This window comes from Schistocerca gregaria, chromosome 7, assembly GCF_023897955.1.
Source record: "Schistocerca gregaria isolate iqSchGreg1 chromosome 7, iqSchGreg1.2, whole genome shotgun sequence".
Lineage (NCBI taxonomy): Eukaryota > Metazoa > Arthropoda > Insecta > Orthoptera > Acrididae > Schistocerca > Schistocerca gregaria.
The window spans coordinates 107293403-107307628 of record NC_064926.1 but is presented as its reverse complement, the minus strand read 5'-3'; the positions used below and the strand labels follow the sequence as shown (position 1 = coordinate 107307628).

The 14226-nt window shown below is 42.2% G+C and overlaps 1 protein-coding gene across 1 annotated transcript in view; it reads left to right on the top strand.

Moving 5' to 3' along the window:
* Positions 1 to 14226, top strand: part of LOC126281510 (myrosinase 1-like) — a 180605-nt gene that overhangs the window by 125923 nt on the left and 40456 nt on the right. Inside the window, exon 9 of the mRNA XM_049980533.1 lies at positions 4057 to 4208. Within this exon, the coding sequence (XP_049836490.1) occupies positions 4057 to 4208 (152 nt within the window). The remainder of the gene's footprint in view (positions 1 to 4056; positions 4209 to 14226) is intronic.

Genomic DNA, 14226 nt, shown 5'->3' with positions numbered 1-14226 from the left:
ACGTTATTAGTAGCATACCTGTGAATACATAACTACATATACGTGACAATGTTTGTTTTAGCTACAAAGCGACATTCTGAAGATAGTTTACATTAAGGGTCTGAACAGTTTTGTAATATATGACTCTCCATGTGGCACATAAAAATAAATTTCTTGTCGTTTTTTCTTTACATATCGTTACGTTTCCATTTTGATTACATATAGAGTCCTATAGCATGGTTTTAGTTACGAAGATAGCTATCACTGCACAGAGTTAGCCTTCTGGTTTTAATTCTAACAGTTGCACTCTATGTGCTCACATTCTGATCCTCTATGCTTGCTGTTTAATAACTGGGTAATTATACGCACATCGATACTAGTAAGAACCATTTTAGCCTTTCCGTTGTAAAATATCAGTTTTGTATGTCAGTAAGCCAACTTATACCTTTTGTATCTTTCCTGTATTTGTTTCCAGATACAAAGTGATCGGTAAGGCCGAAATTGGCCATTAGCGGAAGATATAATAAAGTGAATACTTGTCGAAAGTAGTCGAGGTGCAAAACTTCAAAATGTCTTTTAACAAATATGCGGCTGTGATACTTAATATGAAGGTGATGATAATGGTAGGTGTGTTCTTCCCTCAATGTTTTAGTTGTCAGGTGACACACCTTGTAAACAGCCATTAAGTGAAACATGGATCAGGAAGGGTCACGTTTCTTAAACACCAAGGTCCCCGGACGTTACCCCTTTAGATATTTGTTTGTTAGGATGGTTAAAAGGCGAGGAGAACAAAGTAAACACAAACTACAAATAGATCGTTCGGATTATGAACAGTGCTGCTCTCGTAAAAGAACGCGACGACGACTACAGACACGGTGTCAAGGGAATTCGAAAGTATACTGAAATCGTGGGTGGAGTTTATGAAAAACAGCTTCAGACTTAATCATTTCTTTTTTTAACACCTTGTGTGAGTATCTATTTGTTGTACATTCCGACAGTAGTATTCGGATACCCAGTAATAAGTGGACACATGCTATGGTTCAAAATGGTTCAAATGGCTCTGAGCACTATGGGACTTAACATCTATGGTCATCAGTCCCCTAGAACTTAGAACTACTTAAACATAACTAACCTAAGGACATCACACAACACCCATTCATCACAGAACACTTGCTATATGGGATATTTTATTCAAATTAGTCTGTAATAACATATAAAATGTTTACTATGCCTCTTGAAACATACTGTATAGAGGTAGAAGAACAAAGGGAGAAAGTTAAGATAACCCTTGTTGCCACTAAGAAAAGAAAAAATTAATTTACATAGATGATAAATGTGGATCTCCACATATAGAAAATAAGAAAAATGAAGAAAATTTTTAAAAATATGGTATTCCAAGAAAAAGGCCAGTTCAAATACGTTCGGCCATAGGCAACAGTAGACTAAGCAAGCAAATTTTAGAAGTATGACCAAGGCAAACAGAGGGCTTAGAAAAGAAACATTACATAGATGGATTTAACAGAACACATGACATAAAATAAAATTATGTTTAGAGCTTCGATATAAAATTTGAAGGTTTGCATAAGAACAGAAAAAAGTTCAGATCACAGGGGAAAAAAGTGAATGGTAGGGAGCTATTTTTTTTATCTGAACACCGCTATAGGTAATGGATAGTGGGAAAACGGATGTCGATTTGGAACAGATACGGGATCCGGTATCAGAATTTGACAAGCCTTTGGAAGACGTGCTCCACAATAAAGCACAAGCAACAGATAAATTTTTTTCGGAATTTCTAAAATCATTGCGGAGACTGGTAACCAAGCAGTTAGTTTAGTCAGTTTGCAGAATCTATGAGGTCTAGACATACTGTCGGATTTTCGGAAGAATATCATGCATACGATTCTGAATATAGCAAAGGCAGGCAAACGCAGATCGCGTAATCAGCTTAATAGTTTATGTATAGGGTGAGCATCGAAGAAGAAATGACGGAAATGAAAAGAAAGGATCAGGAGCGGTACTAAAATTAAGATTGGAAGTATATAAATGGTAAAATGTTACGCCTATAGTAACTTAACGACACCGGAAATAGTTTGGGCTATGACCCATTTTCTTTAGCTCGAATTTGAAATAACCGTTTTGATCGCTTTCGTTGTGAACAAACGCGATACACATTGCGGTCTGAGTTTCTCCATATGCAGATTAATCACAAAATTCTCAGCTGCCTTAATAGGATGGTCTTGTGACACAATTGTTTACATCATACGGCGCGCATTGTGATCATTGGTAAGCCTGAAAAACTGTAAAAGATTCAGTGTTACGTCCTTTGCGTGTAGGCACTGTTTTCAGGTTCCTACTTCCTATTTACTACGCACAAACTGAACACCGTCACAGCGGTCGCATCTCCCAGTACTTAACTCTAGGCAAAGCTGATAATAGGAGGGAAATGTGACTGATGTGGTATTCTACGAAATATTCAATTATGTAAAGGAACTTGGAAGATCTTGGCCTTTTGCGAATGGCATGTGGTCGGGGACGATCGCAGTGTGCTAAGGGCTGTCCATTATACTTAAGTAGTTTATTCAAAAGGATGTTCACAGTTCTGTGTACCCACTCGTGGAATGTCTTGACATTTGAGCTGATAAATACCAGGATATTGTGTTTGTCTACGTCAAAGCTGTCTTCAGTTTCTTTTGTATCGAGTTATCTGATCTGTTGGCTATATCTGTAATTTTTTTTGTGCTATCAGTCCTGTCAATCGTGTGGTGGGTGTGTACCATCTGTTTGTTGTTGTTGATACTCTATGACTATGTTCTGTGTGATTGTGTTTGGATGTTGATGATATTGTTTGTTCTCGTATTTTTCTTGTCTCTTTAACCTCAAAAAGAGTAGAAAATAGACTGATGAGTCCAAACATTATGATCACTGTGCACAGCGAGGCAGGATGCCATCTGGTGGAGTTTTCTGGCACGTGACGCTGTGAGGAATGTATGTAAGAGAAGGAGCGACGAACGTGAAATCATTCTAGAGATAATACGAGACAGAAATGGGAAAATCCACTGCTATATGCGACTTTGACAAAGAGCAGATTCTTATGACCCGGCGCCGGAAAATGGGCATCTCGGAAACATCGAAGCTGGTCGACTACGGGCGTGGTGCCGTCGTGAGGAGCCATGCAGAGTGGCCGAAGGACTGTAACGACACAAGCAGTCAAGGTGCCAGACGTCCACGTGTAATCAGATAACCTGGAGGTCAAAAGCCATCTGTGGCAACAAAAAACAGTGCTCGTTTCCAGAGCACATCGTTCAGTGTACATTGCTGAACATACGGCACAGCAGCAGGCGATCCCTTCACTTCGGCATGTTGGCTCAACGACATCGTTCATTACAACTGCAGTTGACACGGGATCATCGAGATTGGACTGTGGATCAGTCAAAACGTAAGATTTAGTCAAATGAACCATGTACCTTGTTGCACCACACCGACAATCGCAACCGGATTAGCCGTCATCCAGGCAAATGGCTGCTCGAACGTGCCACGGGTGCAGGCCATAGGGGATAGTATGAAGCTGTGGAGGACATTCATCTGGGTCCAGTGGTAGCCATCGAAGACACCATTACAGTTGTGGTTACGTCAACTTCGTCGAGGACTATCCATCCTTTAACACTTCCAAGACGGCGATGGCATCTCCCATGAGACTAACTGTTCATCTTACAAGACCAGAACGGCTTGGTAGTGAATTTATATTGATGCCTTGGCCAGAAAATTTGGCTGATCTGAAACCGATGGAAAACATCTGGGACGCTATGGGGCGCCAGATCCGCGCACACAGGCCACCGGCACTTAATTTACGGGATTCGCGTGACCTGTGCGGAGACACCCGATGCCATCTATCTTCTGAAACCTACGGAAGACTTGCCGAATCCTTGACACAGAATCGCTACCGTACGGCATTCCAGATCTGTGCCAAGCTCCTCTAAGTGGATGATCATAATGTTTTGGCTGATCAGTGTATGTAGGCCTAGTGTGCTCGCACAATGGCCCACATTGCGAGTTAATGTACGATCTGCGGTGTGCTAGGTACGGCCGACTTCCTGTCGCTGAACCACTACACGACGTGGCTGGTGTCCGCCGGGGAGAGCGGCAACGTACCGTCCAAGGTGCGCGACTCCGGGGCCGTGACGTCACCCGCCACCGACTTCCCGCTCTCTCTGGGGTCTAAGTGGCTCAGGGTAAGCCACGTCCTCACCTCACCCAACCGTCGCTGGCTCTACATCTGCGTGAACACTCGGAAATTCACACTTAAGTGCCTTTAGACGGTTCATCGAACCACCTGCAGACTATTTCTCTATCGTTCATTCTCTAAGAGCGTATGGGAAAAATTAACACTTCCGTAAGAGCCCCGATTTATATTATTTTATCATGATGATCATTTCTTCCTATTTAGAACGGGTTCCATGTAATACTTTCGCATTTCATTTAACGCGCTTTCTTTTCTAAGCTGCAGCCTGCATAGGAGCAGTCTCTAAACTACGACACGATGATATACTTCCAGGAACTAGCTGTAGAATCCAAAAAGTCAACTAAAACATTTTTGTTGCTCAGTAACAAAGAAAAGTACTTACATAGAATAATGTTTGATATGTTAAATTTTAACTGACATTGACGAATTCGGCTGTAAGCTAAGAAAAGTGTAACGTTTTCGTCAAGGACAGAGTGGCATGTAGCGCGGCCTCTGCGATGTTAATAGACGTGCGAGGATTATTACTGGGGTACTCAAAAAGAAGGAACAGAATTCAATCATTTATTCCTTCTGCTGTGTGCTTACTGTAAGACCTTCAGTACACACACCATCAGATTATTTGACTTGTCGCTCTAACGAAGTAGGCGAGTGTCAGCAGTATGTCTCATGGTCTTATCGTGGCGTGTTTACCTTCTGCCGTTAGGTCAGACGGTAGAAATGCCACTTGCACGCTTAGAGTAACAGAATGACGGTGACCAACTTTAAACAGAACTTGATTAATTTTCACACATATTTATTAAATTTACTTAACTTGGTTCTGGATGCTATTTACAATTGACAATCTGAAGTTTCTTTGGGCTTGGTACGTTAATCTTATTCTCACATATATCTCTGATACTTGACAAAAGTGTCTATACATTTATCTTCATGGTTATGTACAGGAATATGGTAATCTTATTAGGCGCAGACTGAAACTTGACTATAGACTGGTACAGACTAATGCAGACTGAGTGATCGGAGGTCTGTACAGTCGCTATAATACCTCACGCGTTCATGTATCACTGCACGAGTGTGATCCGCGACGAGAAAAGGTTCTACGTTAGCAGCAATCTCAATGGCTGCGTTACATATGATTACGTGGATCGGCGGAAGCAGAATTTGGTCCGTCTCTAGGGCAGCGACATCTCGTAGTGCGGAGACGGACGAGCGCTGCGCCTGCACTGTTGTGCTTAGCGGGGCGCGCTCTAGTGGGAAAGTTATGTACGCGCTGACTACGCGGAACTATGTACACAACACCTTCCAAGCAACAAAAGCTATAAACACAATTCCAACGTTCCGGGAAAGAGAAAAGTTAAATTTTTATGCATTCAATGTGAGCACCATGTATTCACAATAAATATCAAAATGGTGGCTCATTTCCTGCCACACTGCTGGCCTCTCGCTATCGAATTGACAGCTTCAACAGTGCGATGTCGCAGACTTTCAAGAGTGTAAGGCATAGGGGGGATAGAATGCGTTAAACGCGGTAACCCCACGGATAAAAGTCAGAAGGTGTGAGGTCTGGAGATGTAGGAAGTCACCGGAGATGAAGTTCACCTTTTGCTCCTCCTCTTCCAAATCCAAAGTTCCGACGTTACCTGATTGACACCATACCAGGACGTTGGATTTAAAGAGGAGGAGCCGATGACCTCCGAGGTCTCCAGATCTCACACCTTTTGACTTTTATCTGTGAGATTACGGCGTTTACCGCATTTTATCCCCCCTATGCCTTACACTCTTGAAAGTCTGCGACATCGCACTGTTGAAGCTGTCAATTCGATAACGAGAGGCCAGCTGTGTGGCAGGAAATGAGCCACCGTTTTGATATTTGTCGTGTAACACATGGTACTCACACCAAATCCATAAAAATTTGAACTTTTCTCTTTCCAGCAACCTTGGAGTAGTATTTCTATCATTTGTAGTTTGAAAGCAATAAATGTTTGAAATCTGTTTGTTCTTTTTGAATTGCTCTATATTTATTGTTTGTCTTTCAGTGCTGACATTTCACGAGCGTGTGAAAGTAGCACCGATCAGCTGATATGGCATGAAAGTCAAACTGAAGTAAGACGGATTCGAGAGTGTTCATTACCGAGGTGATCATCTTCAAATATGGTCCAAGGTTCTATGAAATAATATGAAATCAAATTAACGCTAATACACTGCAGTGAGCAAAAGAAAAATGGCATTCAAAACATTTGTGACCGTGCCTCATATTGGAATTACTGTTATTAATATTAATAAATTTGTGTAAGTTACCAATTAATAGTAAGATAGGTAGGGGAACGTGTAGTAAAGTAGCTGCCTATGTTTTGATCTGAAGAGCGCTTCTGACTGTCAAGAAGTGGTCACGCTAATTCTAGTCGACATAGCCACTGTTGGCAGTGAGGTTCACACGGGAATTTTCTTTCGTTATTTCTGAGTAAGACCTGTTTTGATTTTGAATCGTCGCTCGTCTACTGTTCCTGTTACAGCGCCCGTATGGAGAGAAATAATTTTTCACCATATCGGTGTTCAAACATCGTCTTTTGGCCTAAAAATCCAATTCATTTCAGTCTCATAGTTTCATCTGTGAACCGATGGGGCAAAGTGGCCACATTCCTGGTCGGGTAAAGTAGCCAAAAAAGAGAGAGTCACTTCCACAAAACACGCGTAATACAACACATAAAAACTGACTTCTAAACACTTTTATACACAAAACTATCATCCCCTTTCCGTACCTTTGTAACGATTTTCAGTTAATAAAATTATATTACGTAAAACAGTTTCTGTAATGTTATATTAAACCTAATACAAAAGTCCATTTGAAAACGGTCTGCTGTAGCCTCTTAGTGTTGTTTTAGACAGAAAGTCGTGAAGCTGCCTACAAAATGAGCGTGGAAATCAGGAAAACAGACATGGGATTCTGTTGTGATGGCACTGCCTATAGTACCCGTTTAGGTACGGAAAATTTGTCACTGTGTGGTTCCCCAGCAAAATGCTTGTAGTCCCAACATATTATTTTGCGATCACTTAAAAATAATTCGTGTGATATCTTACGCTGAAGCGCCAAGGACTCTGGTATAGGCATGTATATTTAAATATAGACTTACGTAAACACCCAGAGTACGGCGCTGCAGTCGACAACGCCTATATAAGGCAACAAGTTCCCGGCGCAGTTGTTAGCTCGGTTACTGCTACTACAATGACAGTTTATCAAGATTCACATGAGTTTGAACATGGTGGTATAGACGGCACACGAGCGATGGGAAACAACATATCCGAGGTGGCGATGAAGTGGGGATTTTCCCGTAAGACCATTTCACGAGTGTACCGTGAATATCAAGAATCCAGTAAAACATAAAATCTACGACTTCACTGCGGCCGGAAAAAAATCCTGCAAGAACGAGACCAATGACGATTGAAGAGAATCGTTCAACGTGAGAGAAGCGCAACGCTTCCGCAAAATGCTGCAGATTTCAATGGTGGGCCATCAACAAGTGTCACCGCGCGAACCATTCAACGAAACATCATCGATATGGGCTTTCGGAGCCGAAGGACCACTCGTGTACCCTTGACGAATGCACAACACGAAGCTTTATGTCTCTCCTAGGCCGGCAACACCGACATTGGAGTGTTGATGACTGGAAATATGTTGTCCAGTCGTACGTGTCTCGTTTCAAACATTATTGAGCGGATCGACGAGTACGGATATGGAGACAACCTCATGAATCCATGGACCCTGAATGTCAGCAGCGGACTATTAAAGCTCTTGGAGGCCCTGTAATGGTCTGGGGCATGTGCCCTTGGAGTGATGTGGGACACCTGATACGTCGAGATACGACTCTGACAGGTGACACGTACGTCAGCATCCTGAGTGATCACCTGCCCACAATCATGTCCATTGTGCATTCCGGCGGACTTGGGAAATTCCAGGAGGACAACGCGACACTCCACACGTCCAGAATTACTACAGAGTGGCCCCAGGAATACTCTTCTGAGTTTAAACACTTCCGCTGTCCACCAAACTCCCCAGACATGAACATTATTGAGCAATCCGGGATGCCTTGCAACGTGCCGTTCAGAAGAGATCTCCACCCCGAGGTACTCTTACGCATTTGTACCACGTATTTATGGACAGCCCTGCAGGATTCATGGTGTCAATTCCATCCAGCACTACTTCACACATTAGTCGAGTCCAGGCCACGTGCGTGCTCGCGAGGGCCCTACACGAAAATAGGTAGCTGTACCAGTTTCTTTGACTCTTCTGTGTATAACATGCAGATTCAAAATATGTAAATGGCAAGCTTCCAACGAAACAAAATCGATATGGGCTTTCGGAGCCGAAGTACCACTCGTGTACCCTTGACGAATGCAGAACACCAAGGTTTAGTGAAAATTGAACTTATCTTTCACTTGCCACTCCAACTCCCTCCCCTCGCCTCCTCCGCATTTCTTATGCAGCCCGATGCGTCACCCTACAGCGTCTCAGTATCAACTCCTAAGCAAAAATGTTTGAAGGTGACTGCCTTATAGCCTAAGTCGCACTCAGTATAAGAAATCAGCGACATATAATAAATCCATGGAATAATGTAATAAAACGCACAGTAGCGAAATAAAAACCGTTAACATAACGTTACTTCCATTGTTCCACGTTTTAAATTACACATAGGAAACAAATTATAAATTCTCGACAAATTAAATTGCTTACGATGCGTATCGAATATCAGGAGGTTTGAACAGAGGTAACACAGAAATATTTCTTAACTTTACTTTACACTCAAGGACATAGGTCATGTACACAATCTTTACATTTCATACACAGAGCATGTGGTATTTTCCATATTCCTTACACAGCTGATATAACCATTTCACTCGTCACTTATTTTGATTTCATCTTAAAGTTTTCATCTATCTGTCTCTTTTTATAGGTTTGTGCTCAAGTTTCTTGTTTTTTGCCTTTATTTTGGCTTTTATTCCCTTTCTATAAGCACTTGATGTTAATAGCATTGTAGGTTCAGGTCGTTTTGTATTTTTCTTGATAACTGCTGTTATACAGGAATAGGAGATAAACTGTTCAAGTAAGCCTTTATTTCAGAATGAGATTTTCACTCTGCAGCGGAGTGTGCGCTGATATGAAACTTCCTGGCAGATTAAAACTGTGTGCCCGACCGAGACTCGAACTCGGGACCTTTGCCTTTCGCGGGCAAGTGCTCTACCATCTGAGCCACCGAAGCACGACTCACGCCCGGTACTCACAGCTTTACTTCTGCCAGTATCCGTCTCCTACCTTCCAAACTTTACAGAAGCTCTCCTGCGAAACTTGCAGAACTAGCACTCCTGAAAGAAAGGATATTGCGGAGACATGGCTTAGCCACAGCCTGGGGGATGTTTCCAGAATGAGATCCCCCAGGCTCTCGGTCGGCACACAGTTTTAATCTGCCAGGAAGTTTCAAGCCTTTATTTGTTGACGTAATGTTGGCAACTGTTGCAATAGTGTTTTCTTGTTCACATTGCAGAAGGTTCAGACTGATCATTGAGAGTTGTTGCAACGTTAGGCGCCCTTCCAGATTTTCGGGTTGTTGCTTCTGTTCCATCAGCCGATTTTCGTCTGACTGATCAACAGTATTACGGTAGTAGCTACAAATTACTATCATATGACCAGAAACGTGGTGCCTGAAAACCGTTTAGTGCTATGTACAACTGACTGATGTACTTGCTCTGGAATCTTTCGAAGGCAATGGTGGTGTCTGTCTATTAAAACTTAGTTTTGACGTCATGGGTGGAGGAAAGGCTTTTTTGTCTATGCAAGTATCTACCAAGTAGTCTCACAACATTCTAGTTTTTCACTGATAGGCATCGTTGACGTTAACAGTTAGCAATCATAAGAGAGAAACTTCCCCATTTCATTTCGGAAACAGCAATCATGATCTAGTCCGAGTATTTGTATATTTCGCCACCAGCTCTATGTTACATGAAATTTACAATCTTCGATTCTTACACCAGACTACCCTTCACTTCCAGCATCCATAATAATCTCTTAGAAGTTTGAAAACATCATTGAAGGATTAATTTCAGACATAGATTATGTCTTTTATTAGCAACTGTTGAACATACATGCTGATAGGATATTCTTGTCGCTGAACAAAGGAAATCACCCTTACAATATAGTGTCCACTAACAAACCCATGGATCGTAAATAACTAATAAAAAGCTTTATGCAATACTTGAAGGTTCCACCAACATATATTGTTTGTGTGAAATCTTATTGGACTTAACTGCTAAGGTCATCAGTCCCTCAACATATATTGTGTCAGACTGACTAAGTAGTCTGAGGTTTCAGCTTCACAGAATATTACAAGCTCTTGTCAGCATCATCGTGAAACAACAAATCCGCTCCATCTGCAGTTCACACAGTTAATGTATTCAGAACAACATGAACCCACTGGGTACTTGTAAGTAATTTCGATGGAATTTTCCGCCTAACTTTGTAAATAGATTCACGAAAGCTGTCGACATTTTTGCTGTGTGTTCTCCTTTAAGTTGCTTATATGTAAGTTTCATAGTCTCTCACATATCTGTTCCGTAGCTTTGACAGAATAGTTTATGCGTCTGAATTTGATCACCGTCTATGACTGGTTGTGGTCATCTTGACTCGAGCACATCGGTGTCTTCAAAGGAGACAGTGTTAATAAAATTTTGCAACTTTTAAGGCTCAACGCCCGTCGCTCTACAGTTTTGGGATACGAAAGTGTTTCCTTTCTGAAGCAGCATTTTCTTTACCGTTTTACAGACTGCAACGGCCATAGGGAACACGTTCACTATGAAGCGATCTGCCTTAGACTGAAATCTGAGCCACAGACTACCACTCAGAGGAGTCATGGAGGCTCGGGACTACTATCTCCTGGTGATTAGACTCGTTTGGGTGGCATGGGTCCTGCTAGCGTACAGAACAGTCTATTTACGAGGTCCTGCGCCTCGACTGAAACGATACTCCCAAGGCACGCAATTTGTATAGGTCTTTTGTAAGGAACTGCCTCAAAAGCCTTCTGGAAATCTAGAAATATGGAAAAAAATTTATATTCCCTGTCGGTGTCACTCATTACTTCGCGCAAGTAAAGCGATAGTTGTGTTTCACAAGAACGATATATTCTGAATCCGTGCTGACTGTGTTAATAGAGCGTTTTCTTCGAGGTAATTCTTAATGTTCGAACACAAAATGTGTTTCAAAAACAATATACGTTGCAAAATTCTTCTGAAAATCGACATTTTTGATATGAGTCTGTAATTCATCGTATTGCTCCTGTCACCTTTCCTGAGCATTGGTGTAACCTGCGTAACTTTCCAGTCTTTAGGTATGGAACTTTCGTTGAGTGAGTGGTTATGTATTAATGCTAAGTATGGAGATATTGTGACAGTATACTCTGAAAGAAACTCAATTGGTATGCAGTTTGCACCGTAAGACTTGCTTTGTTTATTGATTAAAGCTGCTTCGCTACACCGAGGATATCTATTTCTAATTTACTCATGCTAGCAGAAGTTCCTGGTTCGCACGCTGCTACATTTTATTCGTCTTCTTTGGTGAAGAAATTTTAGGGAACTAAGTTTAATAACTCCACATGAAGGTTTTCCTCTTTGATACTGCTTTTCTGTTCAGAAAACTATCCTTTTCCCTGCAGCTTCACCCACATATGTGTCCGAAACATATGTTGAACACACCTCCTCCTCGCGCCTCTGTGTGTCCACTTATTCCTCTCTCTGTCTGCCCACCTCGTCCTCCTACCTCTATCTCCTATTCCTCACTCTGTCTCTTCACCTTCTCCTCTCTCTCTTTGCCCATTTCCTCCACCTTCTCTCTCTGTCTTTCTCCCCCTCTGTCTGACTGTATCCTCCTACCCCTCTCTCTTACCATGTCCACCTCCGCTCTTCTTTTTCAACCTTCCCACTGCCCCTCTACACCTTTACGTACCTCATGTGTCTCCCCCTCATCTCTCCTTCCTCCACCACCTCTCTCTGACCATCCACCTTCTATTCAAATCAACCTTGTCCCAGTCATGCTCTTCGGCACGAGTAGCCCTTGCAGTACAGTTCAGTAAAGCTGGCCAATACTACTCCACCTACACCCCATCATGCAGGTCAGGCTACATATCAGGTGCTTGAAACTCATTTATTTGTCCCTGATATACAAGCCACCAACCAAAGCAGATAAAACAAGCCAATACAATGTAACACAATACACCTGTCACACAGGGCACCCTTCATGTTGGGGCTGGGAAAACTTTTGTTACCCTCACATGTAGGCTGCCCTGCAAAGCAGATTGACTTGACACACTGATACCATTCTCAAATAACATGCTTGCCATACAGGGTGGCCTATATGCCATTAGCTTACTAACATATTTTTTGTCCTTATCTTCCCTTCTATTGGAGCTAGGCAGTTATAAATCCCTCACTGCTAATACTATTGAGACCTGCGTTCCTGTTTGGATGAAAATTATTGAACTATATGTAAAAAACGTAAATTACTTACAAACTATAGCATGCACACACATCATTCAAGATGTAAACATCACTACAGATATTTGGATTTATGTTATGACATGTTCAATATACCTGCCATCATTGGCGATGATGTGGCGCAGACGAATAGCGAAATTCTGCATGACCCGCTGAATTGTCGGAACATCTATGCTGTCAGTGACCTCCTGAATGGCTGTTTTCAGCTCAACAATGATATCAGGGTTATCGTTGTACGTCCTGTCTTTAAGATAGCCCCGCAAAAAGGAGTCGCATGTGTTCAGATGCGGAGAACATGGCTGCCAATCGAGGCCCATGCCAGTGGTCTCTGGGTACCCCAGAGACAGAACGCGGTCCCAAAAGTGCTCCTCCCGGACATCAGACACGCTCCTGCTTCAACGGGGTCGAGCTGCGTCTTACATGAACCACATCTTGTCGAAAACAGGGTCACTTTAGATAAAGAGGATGAAATCGTCTTCGAAAACCTACACGTACTGTTTGGTAGTCACTGTGCCATCAAGGAACATCGCACCGATTATTCTGTGACTGGACATTTTACACCACACAGTCACCCATTAAGGGTGAAGAGACTTCTCGATCGCAAAATGTGGATCCTCAGTCCCCAAAATGAGCCAAATTTGCTTATTGACGAGCCCATCCAAATGAAAATCGGCTTCGTCGCTAAACCAAACCTTGCATGCGCATAGCAATTCCCGTCATGCTTCGCTGCCAGCCGTGCTGTTTGAACGTCCTAATGTAAACCGTTCAAAAGCCATACGATTTTATTTCATGTAATTCAATAATTGTCACTCTTTATATACACTATGCTTTATACACAGGATACTTCTGCTGCCGCAATTGATCCCGTTTTAGGCAAACCGTAATATTGTATCTGGTCTTAAAAATTAATATGCGAGATTTTCAAGGAAAGCGTTTCTGAAGAAGAGAAATTTGTTAACATCGAATATAGATTAATGTATCAGGAAGTCGTTTCTGAAAGTATTTGTATGGAGTGTAGCCATGTATGGAAGTGAAACATGGACGATAACTAATTTGGACAAGAAGAGAATAGAAGCTTTCGAAATGTGGTGCTACAGAAGAATGCTGAAGATAAGGTGGATAGATCACGTAACGAATGAGGAGGTATTGTACAGAATTGGGGAGAAGAGGAGTTTGTGGCACAACTTGACTAGAAGGACGGATCCGTTGGCAGGACATGTTCTGAGGCATCAAGGGATCACAAATTTAGTATTGGAGGGCACCGTGTAGGGTAAAAATCGTAGAGGGAGACCAGGAGATGAATACACTAAGCAGATTCAGAAGGATGTAGGTTGCAGTAGGTACTGGGAGATGAAGAAGCTTGCACAGGACAGAGTAGCATGGAGAGCTGCATCAAACCAGTCTCAGGACTGAAGACAACAACAAACAAACATTTTCATATTCTCTCGCATGCTATGTGCTAACTATTAGTCTTA